Here is a 19609-nt window from a genome sequence, read left to right as displayed (position 1 = left end):
CAACAACAGTTAAGGTAGTGTGTAATTTTCTTAGTATCAGTCAAATAACTTGCATGCAATCAATGTGTGGTATCCAATCTTAAGCAAATTGGTGAACCATATAAAACTGAACTTTGCTACAACTTTTTTTAATGTCTACTTCAATCATGTCATGCAATCTAGTGATTAGCAAGTCCATCATATACCTTACTTGCTACCATGAAACTCTGGTTTACGTTTTACGTTAATTTTTTTTTCTTGAAATTTCTCTAAATAATATCATTTTGGAACTTAGAAAGTGTAATTTAACTTATCATTGTATTCAACATTTGTTAGTACGTGAATATAAAGGATTTATTATGATGGAAAGTAACATTTCCGTAAAAAGATAAAATCTATCACAGATTATTTATACATTTCCCTTATATTTATAACATATTTTTTTCACTACAAAATCATAAAAATTATTTATTTTTAAATTCATTTCGAATACTACCGAATTATTGAGATAATTTTAAAAATTACCGTAAGATTGCGGATTGAGTCTTAGCTCAATTAGCATAGGCATTGTTGCTAATGCAGGAGGATGTGAATTCGAGTTCGTTAAAGCAGATTGTCTTACTATTTATATAGGTTGAGAAGGGACTATAGATAGTTTTTAATAATATATTCTTATTAATCACATTCTTAGGACCACATCACATAGAAATAAAACTAAAATCTCCTCATGGAAGAAATGTCAAATGCCTATAAATATTATAACCATATTAACTATAAACACTAAAAGAACATACACACACATCCACTATATAAAGAAGCCCCCCACTTTCTCACAATTCCAACACTTGAACTACATCCCATCATTATTCTCTTCTCCCATAATCCAATTCAAAGGTTTGAAGAGCTTTCAACCAATGTAAATGAGCAACATTTTTTGTGATGATCATATCATATGATAGCTTTTTGTGTTTTGCAGGGATGAAGGGCAACGATAAAAATGGCCTGAAAAAAGGGCCATGGACACCTGAGGAAGACAGGATTCTTGTAGATTACATTCAGAAACATGGTCATAGCAAATGGAAATCAGTACCAGCTTTAGCTGGTTTAAACAGGTGTGGAAAAAGTTGCAGGCTTCGATGGACTAATTATTTGAGACCTAATATTAAGAGAGGCAATTTTTCTAGTGAAGAAGAGCAACTCATCATTGATCTTCATGCACTTATGGGCAACAAGTAACCTCTCTTTACTTATTACCTTTTTGGGTCAAATTTTATTATTAGTCTCGTATTTTATGTGAGTTGTGAGTTTAGTCCCTAAGCTCCAATTTGGTTTAGTCTTTGAATATATAGTTCTTCCTCAAATGGTAGTTGTTGAATTCAGTAATTTAATGGCTACAATTTGGGTAAGGATTGAAATTTTAAAATTAGAAAAGTACAAGGACTAAAAATGATCAAATTAGAATTTAAGGATTAAATTTAGAAACCACACATAGTATAAGAACTAATTACATAATATAACCTTCACACCTTTTATACTTATCTATCCATTATCCCTGCATGCGTGTATAATATGGTTAATTGCACTAAACATTCTTAAATTATCTCTACATTTTAAATTGATCTCTAAACTTCAAAATATTTTAATTTAGTCCTTAAAATATTAGTATTGTATCCAGGGTAAATCTAGAAATTCTTTTAGGGTCAAATTTTAATTATAAATTTTGAGAAGTCAAAATATAAATTTATCATTTATTAAAGGACTAATGTTTTTTCATTGTTTATGAGGGAACTAAACAGACAATATTCCATTTTGGGGCTCTTGCCTAAGTCACCCCTAATTGTATATTTAGATCCTTACACCTAATAATAGGCCAGGTCACTCAGTCCAACCCGAACGCTCACCTGAAAAGTGGGAGAGTAGACTCGTTTTTTAAATGGGTCGAGTTTTGGGTAAGTTTTCTTTGGCCCAGGCTCGACCCGACCCAAATTTGTAAAAAAAAAACTGTTATTTTTTGTTGTTGTTTTGTCACTGTTTTGATGTCGTTTCGCTATTATATTGTAACTATTTTGTTGTTATTGTTTGGATATTATATAACTCTGGTTTTATTGTTAATTTTGGTACTATTTTAAAAGTATTTGCTTTCTAAGTTGCATCTATGTCGGTGTTATTTAAGTATAAATAATTTTTCTGATTTATTTTCAATTGTTGGGAATCATTTATTTTAATGGATTTGATATATTATAATTTTTAAATTTATTTTTATATAAAAATAAAAATATAAAAAAATTTTAATATGAGCGAGCCGAACCTAGAAAACGGACCTAAAATTCTATTGAGGCTTGACCCGACCCAATTCATTATTACATCTACTTACAGCTATCCATCAATTTAGACCTTAAATATTATTCTAAATCTAATGTGAAATATATTTAAAACATAAACACATTTATAGTTATTACATCATATTCAAATTGTTGATGCGTATATTTGAGTTGATGTTACGTCTGACGCAAAGTTACATTAATACGATATTCATATTTTAAATATGTTATTTATATGATTTTTTTTTTAACATTTAAAGGTGGTCTGCAATAGCAAGACATCTCCCTGGAAGAACAGATAACGAGGTTAAAAATCTATGGAACTCACGTTTGAAGAGGAAGCTTATACAAATGGGGATCGATCCAATAACTCACGAACCATTAACTGATCCCAGGTTACACCAGTTGCTTGCTGCTGCTAGCTTTAGTAACCTCATTAACAATCCATTAGACATCGTCAATGCCCTTATGTTACAATCAGATGCTGTTGCAACACTTGCTAAATCACTCCATTTGTCTCATAACATGCTTCAAGCTCTAGCTAGTACCCCTACAACAATGGCTTCTCAAGACCCAACAAAAGCTTGTTCCACTAGCAATGAATATCAATTTGGTTCTTCTTCGTCATCACTGCCTGTTAATGTTCCAAATTTGGATACTACTCCTCAGCCTATTCCTCCGATGGCTCCTAGACCGACTATTGTAGATGATCACCATGAAACCAACAACATCACTAACCCTTCTTCAACTACCTTGCAAGAATGGGATGATTTTATGGATGGTGGTGAAGCAAGTGAACCTTATTGGAGGGATATTATAGAGTATGTATATACAACCTTTTTTTTGTTGTCGTTGTTCTTTTTTGGCTTTAATGCACACCGCTTACTGTTTCTTTCAGGTGAAGATTTGGAAGTATCGTTATGAGTTTAGTAGGGTTTCAACCCTTGACTTATAGTATATAGGTCATTATGGGGGAGGTATGGTACAAGGCTAGATCGGGCTTAAGTATAATATTAATACACTTCATGCTTATCTAAGCCCGGTTTGACTAGAAATATGAGTCTAAAATTTTACTATAAGCCAAAAATCGTCGTGCGCCTGGTAGGGTTCAAACCTTTGATTTATAGCATATGCTGGGTCAGATTTAAGCATGACATTAATACACTTTGTACTTACTTAAAAAGGACATAATTTTTTGTTCAAGCTCATTTTTCGAGCCTAATGTTTTTACCTAAAACCTTTTAAATTTAAGACGAATCCTTAAGCTTAAACAGATAATCTAACCCATAAACAAATCTGCTATTGAACTACGTACTTCCAAAACTTCTCCTGAAACATTATCGAGAGTTCAACGAATAATAATTCAAAGACTCTCGACAAAAATACATTTTTTTTTCGTTTATTTATTTATGATCCATAACATTTTTTTTCTTGAATTGCAGCCAGGCATCATCACAGTCATGGCCTATCTCCTAGTTAAGTGGAGCTGTGGGATTGAATAAATACATACGTATGTATAAATAAATAAAGATCAAGAGTTTGGTCTAATAACTTGTCCAAAACCTAGCATCATCAGTTAAGAATTGGTGTTCCATTAGATGTAAATAGGAGGAATACGTTCGAATTTTGATTTTCATCCACGTACTATACTCAACTTACACATATAATCCATATATTTTAATTTCTTATAATTTGATCCTTCTATTATTATGCTTTAGTCCAAATCAATTAAAAAATTCCTTAAATTAATTGATGTGATTTTTTTAAAAATTCAAAATCTTGTATGTCATTTAAAAAATGGAATTATATTAATAAATAATTATATATTTATGTTAATGTGTGGTTTAAAATAATCATCCCATCCTCATGGTTTGGATTTTTTTTAAATCACATCAACGGAGGTAATAATTCGGACTAAAGCATAACAATAATAATAGAAAGATTAAATTATAAAAATTAAAGTATAGAGATTAAAACCTCAATTTGAGTATAATATAAAGATAAAAATCATAATTTATGTATAAGAAGCAGTTAGTTTGTGTAATATCAACTCGGATTTATATATATATATATTAGATTGTGGGATACTTACATGTGAGTGAAAATAATTTGATGTAAAATTTTATGTAAGAATCGAATAAAGCGGAAAAGCTTAAGAGTTAAATTTTACAGTATTTTAGGTTTAAATCTCGTTATGTTTGAGTTTTTATTTATTTTAGAGTTAACTGTACTATACATTCTTAAATTATGATACTTTCATTTTAAATTGGTCCCTAAATTTTAAAACATTCTAATTACATCCCTTGATTGAGCAGATTCTTTAAGTAATGGAAGAACATTATTAATATAACCTTGATAGTTTGAAATGTGATTAAAATGTTTTATAAAGTTTAAGGATTGTAGTGTAATTAGCTCTTTATATTATACAGAAATATAAAATATAAAGAAGTATAAAATACTCTTCTTTAATCAATTTTCAACTTGATTGGACTTTTTGAGGTACTACTTCTTTCCTTTTATCCAACTAGAGATTTAGGGAATTTGCTTCATGACAGCTAACCTTAGACATTAATTCTTATTGATGAGTTAATTATGAGAGTCATGAGGGGTTTTCCATTAAAAACTAAAAATATATACATAAAGGGGTGAACTAATGTAATCATTTTTGTTTGATTCGGATTACATTTTAGTCACTTATGTTATCATTTTGTGACGAAGTAGTCACTCTACTGTTATAAGCTCCGTTACCTCCCTAACGGCAATCCTATATGGCAATTCAAATGGGTTTTAAATGCCAACTTGGATGTTCAACTAGGATGTGAATAGTTTTTCAGTCAAAATGGAAAAGAAAACTAAAAGAAAAAGGAGACAAACAGTTTTTCTTTTCCAATTCAAGGTGTAATTAATTTAAAATATCTAATTAATTAAATTTATTTAATTAAAGACATATTCTCGTCCCAATTAGACATTTAAGTTGGCATTTAAAACCCATTTGGACTACCACGTAGGATTGTCATTAGGGAAGTAACGGAGCTTAACAACAACTAACCACTTCGTAACAAAATAATAACGTAAGTTACTAAAATGTAACATTCCAAACATAAGCGACCAAAAAGTAATTTGATGCAAACAAAAATGACTATTTTTATAGTTTACCCTCAATACATGAATATAAAATTATAAGGAAAGTTATCATTAATGTGATCTGAATTTGAGTGATAATATGAAAAAATGAATAATATATTTAATATTTTAAAGATAATTTTATTTTATTTTAGTTTATAATATAATTTACAGGAGAGGAAATTACATTAACAAGGTTTGAACTTTAATTGTTGAGTTGTCGACAAAAGATTTTAACTGCTACTCTTTTATACTGCTTTTTTTTATTAATCTCGTTATAGGTTTTGATCACATCTACTATTTTTGACATAATATCTAGAACTACCCGTAGCACTTCCCCACCCCATAAATAGAAGGATAATGCGTTTCATCGCACCCAAACCTACATCCTCCTACATTGACAGCAATGCTCATGTCAATCAAGTTAAGATTCAATCGAAACTTTTATACAGTATATAAATAACATTTTTTCATATATATATATGAGATTCAAATATTTTAAGATACTGAAAGATATATAATCTCTAACAATAAATAAAAGCTAATTAGTCATTAAAATTGCTTTAAGAAATAAATATAGATTATGCTAAATGTTTTATAATTTTTTAATTATTTTGTTTGATCAAAATGAAAAAGAAAAAAAGAAAACATATCTTAAAAAACATTTGATCAAAGAGTAAATTAGTTTTTTTTGTTAAAATTTTTATCCATTTCTACTATCAAAAGCTAATGTGGTTGGCGAAATAACCAGACAATTACACATGGTGTGCCGCGTATATCTTATGCCGACGTACAAAGACCCATTTTTAACAGTAAAAATAGATTAAATTTTTACCAAAAGAATCGATTTATTCTTTGACTTAATATACAATGACTATTTTACCTTTTCTTTTTTAATTGAAGAGGTAAAATACAATTTAACTCATAATAAAAATGATCCTTTTGTCGGTTTTGTCATCAATTGCGTCACATTTTCAAGCCGAAAGAGATCAACTCAACACAAGAGAGCCAAATTGTAGTATCATATAAAAATATATAAAATTTGTTGGGCTCCAAAATTTGAAGAAGAAGAGGCCCAATGGCTTTAAGCAAGCCCAAAATTAAAATTGGGCTAAAAGCTCATGTCTAAAGCCTAAATGAAAAAAATATGAAAAATAGGCTCTTGTTAATTAGAGGTAGATCACGCTTCGATATACTTAGAATTACCTATATTCCCTCCCAACTCTTAAATAGGAGTATAATACGCTTCAGCGCACTTAAACCCAGTTGAAGAGCATGCATAATATTAATGTGAAGAAATATTTGAATCAAAATCGACCATAATAACGAACTGAATACTATGATGCATATTGGTTTTCGATTTTCTCAATTCTTTTTTGCTCAATTCTCTTGGGAATGGAGACGGTTGGATCTGCAATTTTCGTAATACCCAAATTTGAATATGAATATGCAAATTTGTTTTAAAATATGACTTCATTTATTATACACAATAGATCACAGTACGAATATAAATTCAAAATAAATAATTATTTATAAGATATTCGAATATGCTAAATATATAAATTTAATAAGTAAAAATTTAAAAAATTTTAAAAAAGGCAAAGTGAATAATAGATTCTAATTACGTTATTTGCAAAAGTAAATTAGATTTTTGAATATTGGATATTTGAAAGCTCACGTTCATTTTAACTCTCGATATGATGTGATAATAATTATAATATTAAGATTCGAATATTATCTAAATCCCAAACAAAAAGTTTTGACCATTTTACCAATAAAGGCCCATTTCTAATTTTATTTACGGAAATGGATCACTTTTTTCATTATTTATCGAAATGGGCCAAAAACACTAAAACGCATCCACGTATGAGCATTTTAGGGGGAAATTCCAGCAAAATGTGTCCCCAAGGGAGCGATTTTTCCATGTCAGCACAAAACAATACGATCAAATATTATGCATGCGTAGGAAAAAATTTCTCGGCCATTGCTAACACGATCAAATATTTTTGAAATTATAAAAGAAATACTAATTTAGAAAAAAATTAAAGGAAATAATTAATTAAAGAGAACTTTGAGAAATTTGAGAGCTTTTTTGAGAAATTTGGAAGAAATGTTTGTATGAAAAAAATAGGAGGGTTTTTTTTTTTACCGTTGGGGGTAAAAAACACAGGCTAAAACGCGTTCCCAAGGGAGCAATTTTGACATGTCGGCGCATTTTGTGCTGACATGGCAAAACCGCTCTATTGGGGACGCATTTTACTGGAATTTCCCCCTAAAACGCTTCTACGTGGATGTGTTTTAATGTTTTCGACCCATTCCATTAAATAATAAAAAAAAGTGGCACATTTTTGTAAATAAATTTAGAAATAGGCCTTTATTGGTAAAATGGTCAATAGTTTTAAAGTACGCAAATATTTAAACTCTAACTATCCATTACCATCGCTAAACATTATGTCCGAGTCTTACCACACGTGGTGATAAAATACTTCTTCAAATCACCAACAACAACGAAATTAAGAATCTTAACTATTGTCAATGTAGCATGAGCATTATTGTCAATGTAGCAAGACGTAGCTTCAAGTGTGCTAAAATGTATTATTCTCCTATTTATAGGTCGAGGAGGGGCTATGGATAGTTATAGACATTATATCAAAAAAGAGCAGATATGATCAGAACCTATAATGAGATTGTTCAAAAAAAATTATGATAAAAATCGAAATAAAACTATAAAATTTTAAATCAAATTATTAATTATAAAATCTGCCTCTAACCTCCAATCATGTCTATTTCCTAGATGGATTTTCAATCAATCATAATAACAGTATCTTGATCATCAAAAATCGATTGTTAATATAAGGTTTGAATGTACCAAAAAAAAAAAAAGGGCAAGACACATTTTCAATTTTTTGATATTAAATAAATTCATCTCTTAAAATTTTTATCAATTATACATAATTTTAATTGATATAATAAATTTAGTCTTCAATGTTTACATATTTTGCATAAATATTGATAGAATGTGTAAATGGTATAAGTGAAGTTGTTAAATCAAGACTAAATTGACAAAATGTACAAACTTTCATGGCTAACTTTATTATTATACCAATAAAAAACATCTACAATTGATGAAAAGCTCAAGGGGCAAACCCAGAAAATTCTCTCAAGAAGGGTTGAATTTGAATTAAAATTTTTTTGAAAGAGCTAAAAATGTAAAATTTCACAATTTTCCAATGGATTAAACCATAAAGTTTTCATTTTTGAAGAGGTCGTAAATTCAATTTAAAATTTTAAGTGGGGTCAAATTAGAATTTTACATAGGGGCAAAGCCAAAATTTTTTTGGGGAGGGTCGAAATTAAATTATAATTTTTACGGTAGTAAAAATACAATATTACCATTTTAATAGCCAGTATATTTATAAATTTTAAAGGATTAAATCAAATTTTTATCATTTTAAGAAGGGACCAGAGTGCAATTTTATATTTATTAATATAAACTTTAAAAAATTTTAAAGGGGCCTAAATGAAAATTTTTTCGTTTGGGAGGCCAGAAACCCTACTAGCCCCCTAACTACACCCCCTGATTTTATATTGAAATAATTTAAAACTTTGCAATTTCTGAAGAAACTTAAGAGTCGATTTTCTTTATTTTGTATCCCCCTCTAATCTCACCCCTAGTCGTTGACCTCTGAAATTAATTTTCCGAGAAGGACCACTCTATTTAATGTCGAAATAGAAAGAGATTAAAAGGGGTATTTTTTACCCTAAAAACGCACACAATTGGGTTGCATAAAATATCGGTTCATTCCATGATATTGCCATGAAACTAGTGGCCATGAGCTTCATCTTTTGTCTGTCTGAAAATGAATAAAAGTTATCCAATTATAAGTGGGGAAATTATTCATTACCATCCCTTTTCAAGTAAAAGAGTTGGCCACAAAAAAAGACAAAATGTACTGGAAACGAAGATGACAAAATGAAAGCATGTGATTCTACTACTGCGAAAATGTATGGCCAAAAAATAAATTATAGACAAGTGATGGGGATTGATCTTTGTCTCCCTTTTAAGTGGCTTGTGTTTCCTCAATAGTCAATTTTAGGAAAAAAAAGAAAAGTCGGTATTGTTCTCGGTTGAGGTTTTGTTTTCCTACTCTAACGGGAATACGAAGACGTAAAATTGTTTGAAGAAGTAAAGAGTGAGAGTGTCTCATGGGAACAGACCCATCAGGGGGGAGACCAACTTTCAATTAAAACTAAGAAATTTTATCAAATTAGTTTAGGCAGTTTCTGTTTGAATGGTTTCGTCTGTATTTTTCGGTTATAAGTTGGTTTCGTTGGTTGTTTAGGTTGGTTATCGGTTTTTTTTTTAAGCCGACGTATAATTCATAAAATAAATATAAATTATTTAAGTTTAATAGCCTAAATCGATTAAGACCAAAGTGATCGGCCTCAAGTTGGTTCAGGTACGTCGATTTTTGAGATCTAATTCGATCGAGTTGATTTTTATAAATTACATTTTGTTAAATCGATTTACTAGGAAAACTGATTGAACCGGTCGGAAAACCGAATGGTTGCCCCTGGCGCAATACATCCTCAAACTATGACTCTCATTTCAAATTGATCCTTAAATTTCAAATAATTTTAATTACATCTCCACACCTTCGAGATTATATCTATTGGGTCATTTATCTATTACTAAAATCGTTAATTTAATTGTTAAATGACACGTTAGATCTTATATGACATGATTTAAAATGAAAATTTTAAGAAAATGAATATTGTAAAATGGGTTTTTAAAGATCTTAATTTTAAGGGTTTCAAATTTTTACAAAAGTTTTATCGTTTACTATCTTCTTCTTTTTCCAGTTTTGCTTTATTTGTAGTTTTACTCTTAAAAGTTATGCGATATCATTCTAATTTTTTAAAATTTTCATTTTAAATTTTGCTATATAAGATTTTAATGCGTCTTTTAAAGGTTAAATTAATGACTTTAATAACGAAAGAACTTGATTGATATGTTATTAATAGTTTAGAGATTTATTAAAATGTTTTGAACTTTGAGGACTAATTTAAAATAAAAAAACTTAATTTAGAAATGTTTGGTGCAATTAACCCTATAAATAATTAAGAATCTGTATATCAACATTTTTAGGGTTAATGAATCTGAATGTTCTAATTGTGCTCTAAAATACGTATATGCGTGGTATATGTGGATAATAGTTTATTTCTTACGTGGCAACACCATTTTGTCACTTGACGAGTTTATTTCGGGTGGGTTTGGATGGGCGATTGGGTACGGTGTGGTGCGTTTAGTTTACTTTTTGTCTCACGCTACAGTATCGCTACAGTATTTAATCTCACCGCCACCACTATTTTTACACTAACCGCAGGTAAACGCACCGCCAATCCAAACTTACCTTTAGTTTGAGTTATCAGTTGAGTTAAATTTGAATTTCATAATATTTTATTTAAATAATAATGAACTTAATTAAATATTTAATTTTAATATATTTTTATATGATAAAATTTTAATTTTAATTTTAATTTTATTATACAAAAGGAATTCAAGTGTCAACATATTTAATCGAATTCGAATTCAAGTTTAAATACAAAAATTAATAAATAATTTAATTAATATTAAACTTAAGTAGCTCGATTCAATCTCGAGCCAAACTTAGAACTTATAATTTAATATCCCATGGAATTCTCGAATTTTGAGCTGAGCTCTTGCGATTACTCATATTCAATTGGATTACACCCTTAACTTTTACCCAACATTGTCCTATCGCTTTAATTTCAGTATGTGGTACGGTTTAATAATGATGTTGGTCCCTCTAAAGTGTCAATTTTAAAGATTTTCTTTTTATTTTATTTTGACATTTTTTTTCTTTTTCTTTATAATGTTTTCAATAAGTTCAAATTGATAATACGGAAAACTAACTGTCGGTGATTAACCAATTTATATCTATAAGCAATGTCGGAATCTGAAATTTTTTTAGGGACGGAATTAAATTGTATATTTTACTATAATAAAATTGTAATTTCACCATCTTAATATCTTATATCTTTGTGATTTTTAAAAGGTTAAATCAAATTTTATCATTTTGAGGGGCCAAAGTGTAATTTTACCATTACTAATTTAAAATTTATAAATTATAAAGGGCCTAAATTAAAATTTTACCATTTTAGGGGTTATAAACTAATTGAATGTTTAAAGCTATTCTAAAATAAATTTTATATCTATCACTTTGACTACAACGACTATATATGGTATCGATTTGGATGCACTCATGTAAAAATATATTAACTTGGAAATTTTAACATATTAAAAGGACTAAAATCACAATTAAACTATTCAAAATCTTGTGTTCGTGATTTAAGGATATCATTGTTGAGTTTGTTTTGTTAGAAAAATGTTTGTGTTTACATTTTATTTTGTAGAATACAAATGAAAGGTGAATTTATATATTATAAACAAATAGTTAAATTATTATTAAGAAGATAATATGAATACGATATAAATATATGAGAAATTTAAATTTAATATAATTGAATTATTAATATATTAATATTTATATAAATATGAAACCTAGAAATTGAATTGAGATATGATAAAATATATAAATGTTGATATGGGTTATCGAATGGGAGGAGAAGATGATGAAGAGGAGTGACAGTTCACATGTAATAAGTGGAGAGTAGGTACTAAGAGAGAGGTACCGTGAAAGAAGAGGAAAAGAAGGGAAGGGAGAAGGAGGATGCTCTAGGGTTGTTGTCTAAAAGTTGTTAGGGGGAGGAGTCGATCCCTGATCCCTCGTGCTCTCTGGTTCATATGATAGATCATTGTTTGTGCTCTAGTGCTACGTGGTGATTCATATAGTGTACTGCACAAATATCTGAGTTGATCATGCGTCAATGTCGTTACTAGCTAGTTGTCATCAATGTGTACCATCTGATACATCTATTTTTATAGTCATATGAGAGGATTATGTCCAGGTGAGCCTACAAAAAAATTCATAATGAATTATTTTTAAGTTAACTCATTAAGGATTAGCGAAGGATCATCTACATGTTGTCCTTCACAAAAGGCCTCAACTCAGGCCTAGTCCTGAGGGTCGTCTAGAGGTGCGACCGTCCAGGGCTCAAGGCTGAAAGGGGCTCAAAATATTGTTTTTCAAATTTTAAGAGGACCAAAATTTTAATGGTAAAAAGAAAAATTTACCAACTTTTAAGGGACTCAAAAAAAAAGCTTTTAAGGGCCCAAAATTTTTTTATCAACTTTTAAGGACCCTAAAAAAAATCTTTCTCTAACTTTTAAGTATCCTAAAACTTCATTTTATCATTTTGCCTAAAGTCCCAAAAATGTCAAGAACGAACTTATCTCAACTCCTCACGGATTTGCAAAACGCCACACACACATATATATATATATATTATCTGACAGCTTGCCACAACTCATATTTTGATAGAGGTGGAACATTTGTATAATGGTGCAACCACGGAAATTACCAAGATTAAGCCAACAACTAGAGATCAATCAATGAAGAATTTTGTCAAGATAAAATATAATGATATCACGTACAAGATTGGACTTTTAACATAAAAAAAATTCACACAAAAATTTCCTTTTAGATAGACTTTTATTTTCAATGTGACTTGTTTAGTTTTCTTTTATAATATTTAATTTTACCGTTATTATTATTTTTACAATAATTACAAATAGACGTATTATTCATAGAGGTGATCATGGGTTGGGTCAGGCCGGACTCATACAAAACTTTAGGCCCATTTTTTAGGTTTGGACTTGACTCGGCCCGAAATATGGGCCTAAAATTTTGTCTAAGTCCGGCCCGAGAGAAAATTGCTAAGCCCGAGCCTAGCTCGACTCATATTAAATATATATATTTAATATATATAATATATATTTGATTAAAAATAAAATATATATATTTAATATATAATTCGGGTCAGGCCCGGGTCAAAAAAGTTTTACCTGAGCCCAACCAGTTTTCTAAACGTGCCTTATTTTGTTGCCCAAAATCATATTTCGGGTCTATATTTTAACTCGAACCCTCCTAATTTTCGAGTTAGCTGTCGGGCCGGGCCGGAAAGCCCAACCCATGATCACCTCTCATTATTCATTTAAAAGTGTCCGATGAAATATTTACCTAACAGCTTACGTGGAAATGAAAATTACACATTCCAATTTGAAGAGGGAAAAAAAAAAACTCAAAGAGATTGTTCATAAGCTGCCCATGATGAGTAATTGGTCGTTTAAATGGTCTGACAAAATTTGACACGTATTTGTCTAATACAATGATTGTCTGACGTGACGACTAAGCAGTTGCAATCGTGGCGCTTTAGTTTGGGCGGGTTCATCGAGGCGGCACAGTTTATTAGCATTTATTGTGGGTGGAAAGCGGAAACATATTGGCTTTCAGATTTAAGTTAGAAATATACAAATTCTTTGTGCGAAGGTCTTTTACATTAATAATACGAAATAAAAAAAAAAAAGGTTAATAATTAATTACGAAAATAGTATGGGGCATTTGTTATAGCGTTTCGCCTGTTGCTTGATATATTGGCAGTAATAAATTGAAATGTGATAAATTAAAATATTCAGGGACTATCAACGTTATATCAATAAAATCTTTCATTACTTAGATCATTAATTTAACTGTTAATTTGGTCACTCAATTATTTTAAATTTTTAGATGTTTTATTAATTAAATAATTGTATGATATTTTATAAATTTTGGTAATCAAATTAATTTGTATTTTTAATTATTCAAACAAATTAAATCGGATTTAATTTAAATTCAAATCCTATTTAAACAACATGCAATAAATATGTATAGACTTTGATGCGAATGCGTGTTGGAATCGCAACTATTTTGTTCTTCGCATCATTTATGTGATTCATAATTGTCTTTCCACTTCAAGTGGTTGTTTATGAGAAAGAAATAGAAGTGTTTGCTTCTTAGATTGAAATTCCTGTGGATGAATTTGGTTTGTTTTATATAAATTTAAAAATTAAAAAAGACGAAGAATCAAATCGAAAGTTAAAATGACTTTTTTTTATATAAAATTGGCGAACAAAATATGTTATTATGCCTCATCGATATTATTAGTTCGGATATTGTTAAAAATATTTATTTTTGATTTGTGATATTTCTAGATTTAACACTGACTTTATTAATATAATAATTCAAAATTAGTATTTGTTAAATTTAATTCAGCACTTAACTTTTCATTTTATCAAACAATATCTTGTGTTGTTAATATAAATTTTTCATAATCGTAAAAAAAAAATTTAATTAATCATCTTAAATGATATTTTTCAACTATGAAATAATTATATATAGATATATATATATAAATGAACCACATGTGATAGTCTCATGGTCAAGAGTGTTTACCATCTTAAGTATGACTTGGATTTGAGTCGCGTTTGTTGTTCAGACTTTACCATGTTATTATAATTCACCATATATATATATATATGTTCAGAGGAAATTTTAAAAGAAAAATATTTCATCTATAGATTTTTCTTTGAGTTGAATAAAATAATACATCAAACATATATATTGTGTAAAATGAGGAGCGAATTATTTACATAAGTATAAAATTAATTTTACATATTTTTATAATTTTTATCTGATTTAAATTTTAATAATTCAACCGTTGAATTTATCGATATAATTGTATTCAATATGCATATAAATTTTAAACCGATCGATATCTCTATCATTCGACCTAAAATATTATTTATATTAATATATATTACATAAAAAATAAGTAAAAACATTGTTATTATAATAAATAATTCAACAAATCTAATGTTTACATATTTGGAAAATAATTAAAGAGAAGACCCTTTTTCTGTTTTCTTGTGGGAAGAGAATTTCTTCACTAGTAGATAAATAAAAGGTCCCTTTAGCTTAGGGAAAAGGGAAATTAAATTAAAGTTTGGTAAGAGTAAGACATGTACTACTCATTAAACACAATTCTCTTATGAAGAAAGTGAGGAACAATTTAATAATATAGACAATTTAATCACAAATTTAGCAAGTTTTAATGCATTAATCCTATTTTAGTCTCTGATTTTTTTTTTTTAATTTTGTCACTTCTATTGGATTAATTGTCATTTTTAGTCACGCTGCTATTAAAATGCATTGGCTACTGAACAGAATGTTGATGTGGTAGTCTTTTTTATTAGAATAATAGCAAATTTAGCCCTTAACACTTTACACATCCTATCAAGTTGGTCCTAATTCTAAAAAAGTTCAACAAATTTAGCCCACAATGCATATTTTGTCAATTCAGTCCAAACTCAAAAATATATATTATTTGTTATAAAGACACTAATATATATATATATATATAGATATATATAGATATATAATTACCTGGTTTGGCTTTGATTGGAGATGAAATAGTTTATTTGATCAAAAACAATTCCATAAAAGCAGTTGTGGCTAATATATTTTATGGTATGTGTTGGAAAAATTCTCAAGCATGTTGTATAATATTTTTATATATTTTTAATATTTTATATTTTTATGTATTTTTTATGATAAATTATATATATTTTAAAGTTTTAAACTTATAAAATTTTTGAATTTTGATTAAATTGACAAAATGTGCAAACATTGAGGGTTAAAATTGTTGGATTTTTTTTAGAATTAGGACCAACTTAACAGAATTTGTAAAGTGTTCAGGGCTAAAATTTATTATTATACCAATCAAAAGACAATTGCATCAATATTTTGTTCAATGACCAAGGCATTTTAATAGTGGAGTGACTAAAAATGACAATTCATCTAACGTAACTGACTAAATTAACAAAAAGAATTCGGCGACCAAAGTAGGAACACATTAAAACTTAGGTGACTATCTGAGTAGTTTACCCTTTAAATTATTTAGAATTATTATTAAGAAAAATTTTTTAAGTATCAAATTGATATTTTAGTTATAGTTTAGGGGCTAAATTGATTATTAACCTTTTATATTAACACGCCACGCAATCCTCTTAATGGAACTGAACGAACGAGTGGCAGCAATATAACATCTTGATAACTTTAGTGACAATTATGTAACTTTTAAAAGTTGAATAATTGAAATGCAATTTTAATCAAAAGTTAGGAACAATTGGTATGTATGCCGGTCCTAGTGAAGGTGAAGAGAGTACATACGGGTGTGTAGGGTAAGACTGTTGGCTTAAGTTAGTGTTGTTCTTGCTTTTATTCGATTTTATTGCTTTGGTTTGTTATCTTGGTATTTTTAGGCTATTATGTAAAAAAAAAAAAAAAGAGAGAGTAAATTTAAGGTTCTAAAATAAAATTTTACCAAGTTCGAGTTTTATAGTCTGTAAATACTATGCGTAAAGTAAGTTACGAAATTAACTTATTCGAACTTGAATGAGGTGCTTTCAAAGAAAATGAAATGGAGCCAAACTGGCATCAATTGCATTGACAAGGTCGAGGATATGAAATTTTAATGGCTCGAGTACAAGTCTCACTATTTGTAAACGATGTGTGGGTATTCTTTAGATTTATTCTGATCTAAATTGGAAGATATTTCAGTTATCAACCCGTGAATGTTTTTGAAAATTCAGTCTGTGATATTTTTTAATAATTTATTTTTGTGATTATGGAAATTTAAATTGAATTTAGACCCCAAAGTGTGTTTATTTAATTTATACCCTTTGTTTAATTTTAATTATTTTTTTTCCAATGTGCTTGCCAGATTTGCTATATAGAAAACCCAACTAAGTAAATATAAATTGTGCTTTATGTCGTTAAAACTTAATTAATGGCTAATGAACAAAAAAGATAGACAAATTTTTTTTGCCAGAAAGACATAAATAAGTAATTGCTATTATAATTATTATTACATTCATTTGATCAAGCTTTCACGCGAGCTTTAATAATTGTTTGTCAAGTCGTTTTAATTAGAAAATATATTGTAATCCCAAAATAAGACTATATAAAAATATTAGGGTAAATATTACCTAGGGTCATTAAGCTGTTAGTAAGTTTATGTGTTGGTCACTCAATTTTAAAAAAAATTTAAAATAATCACTGAACTACTCGAAAATTTTCATTTCAATCACGGGGTTGTTAAAATCGCTGTCGTATGACCTTCTTTGTTCGCAAATCAAAAACTCTCTTACTCTTGTCTTTTACAATTCAATTTTTATTTATGAAACAACTTTGAACGTCATGAATTCTCGAACTAGAATCCAAACGACTTTCTTTTTCGGTTCTTTGGTCCAACATTGACCATTAAATAGACTTGGATTTAAGATATATGTTCTATTCGTCAATGGGTATTGGTCCACCGTACTAATCGTCGAATTATCACTTGAAGCTCACTATTCAAACTTTTTTAAAAACAAAACTTAAAAACTAAGTGAACTAAATAAAAACTTTCGAATAGTTCAAAAACTTAAATGAAAACTTTCGAATAATTCAGTGACCATTTTGTAACTTTTTAAAGTTGAGCGACCAATATGTGAACTAACAAATAGTTTAGTGACTTTAGATGTAATTTTAGCATATTATTTTATAAATAACATATTTTAACATAAAAATAACATTTAAAATTTAGAAAATAAATAATCAAACTTTCAAAGTCCAACAACAGCTATAAAAATCAAACCCATTAAGTACAAGCCTAAAATCGATCCTAAACCCATAAAAATAAATTTTGTAATTAAAAGTTAGATAAAAAATTAATTAAAATGGTCCAATGCAACCCTATTTTATAAAATATTTTTAATATATATTTATGGGTTCGTCAATTGAGTCTTAATTCGATTGGCATGAATTTTATTATCAATACAGAATGACATGGGTTCAAGTGAGCTGAAACGTATTATCCTCCTATTTATGGGTTAGGGAGGGGCTACAGGTAATTTTAAGTATTGTGTTGAAAAAAAAAGACATGATAAAAACTTATAATTAAAGTATTAAAAAAAACATACGGATGAGGAGCTCATTTAATATTTATTTTAAAGAAAATGTTTTATAAATGATCTTATATACCTAATATGATATTTTAAAAAATAAAAAAATTTAATATTTATCTATACTTATTCTAAGTGTTTTATTGAGTTGATGTCGTAGATCAACCGGATACCAACTCAATTATGAAACTATTAAAATATCCTCTTAGATGCAAATTAAATTATATTTTTATGAGGTTTTTTATATAATAAATCAATAAAAATTTAATCACAATGAGATTTAAACTTAGAACATCATGCATGATAAACAATTAATTTTGTCATTGTAACCAAAACATAATAATTTTTTACGAGAATTTTCAATAAGTATATTGCCTTAATATATTATTTGCTACCCGAGTTTACCATTTTGTCAATCGATACTCGTATTTCAAAAATATATATATATTTTTGTACTCAAAGCTAACAATATTATTGCTTTTAGCGTTTAATTTGGGTTTGAAGATCGATTTGATGAAAGTTAATTGTTAATATTATTTACTAATTATGAATTTTCATTAAATCAACTTTAAAACCTGAATTAAATTCTAGATAGTTAACACCATTACCCTAAAGTACTAAAATGTATAAAATTTATATTAAATTTATCAAATACATGTAACAGACTAGATAAATGAAAACATAAATACCATATTAGAAAAAAAATTAAATTTAAGGACCAAATTATGTATTAAATCTAATATACATAATTATTTTGATTTATGTCGTGGATGTATAACAGATTTAGTATTCAAAATCAGTGTCACAGTGAAGTGCCAAAATTATGTAAGACAACGATGGTACAAAATAATATTCCATGAATTGTAAATTAAAAATAAAAACATCGATGAACACGTGGGAAGCCGACCATGTGATCGGCATTTAAACACGTAAATTAGAAAATGACGTGAACCAAATTTAATTTAATTTTTCAATTGGTGCTCTTTGAAAAAAACTTAACGTAATTTATATTAAATAAAAATATTAATTAATAATTCGATTATGATATAATTACGATATGATTAAAAATAAGTTTATAAAAAAGTTGATATAAAAATTTAAAATGATTTTGGTTGAAGGAGTAAAAATTATAATGTTTTGTATCCAAATCAGGTTGGTTGGTATTGTATCGATACTGATTGTACCGATCGATACGTGTCATTCCAGTCTTCAATCGATA

At 28.3% G+C, this 19609-nt stretch overlaps 1 protein-coding gene across 1 annotated transcript; it reads left to right on the top strand.

Moving 5' to 3' along the window:
• Window positions 1-341: 341 nt before the first annotated feature.
• On the top strand, window positions 342-3202 carry LOC105761670 (transcription factor MYB92). The gene is made up of 4 exons (XM_052624553.1): window positions 342-369; window positions 977-1211; window positions 2561-3121; window positions 3199-3202. Exons 1-4 carry the CDS (start codon window positions 342-344, stop codon window positions 3200-3202), a joined length of 828 nt encoding a protein of 275 aa, XP_052480513.1.
• Window positions 3203-19609: the final 16407 nt, after the last annotated feature.

The sequence above is a fragment of the Gossypium raimondii genome, chromosome 11 (genome assembly GCF_025698545.1).
Source record: "Gossypium raimondii isolate GPD5lz chromosome 11, ASM2569854v1, whole genome shotgun sequence".
Classification (NCBI taxonomy): domain Eukaryota; kingdom Viridiplantae; phylum Streptophyta; class Magnoliopsida; order Malvales; family Malvaceae; genus Gossypium; species Gossypium raimondii.
This window is presented reverse-complemented; position numbering and strand designations above follow the sequence as displayed.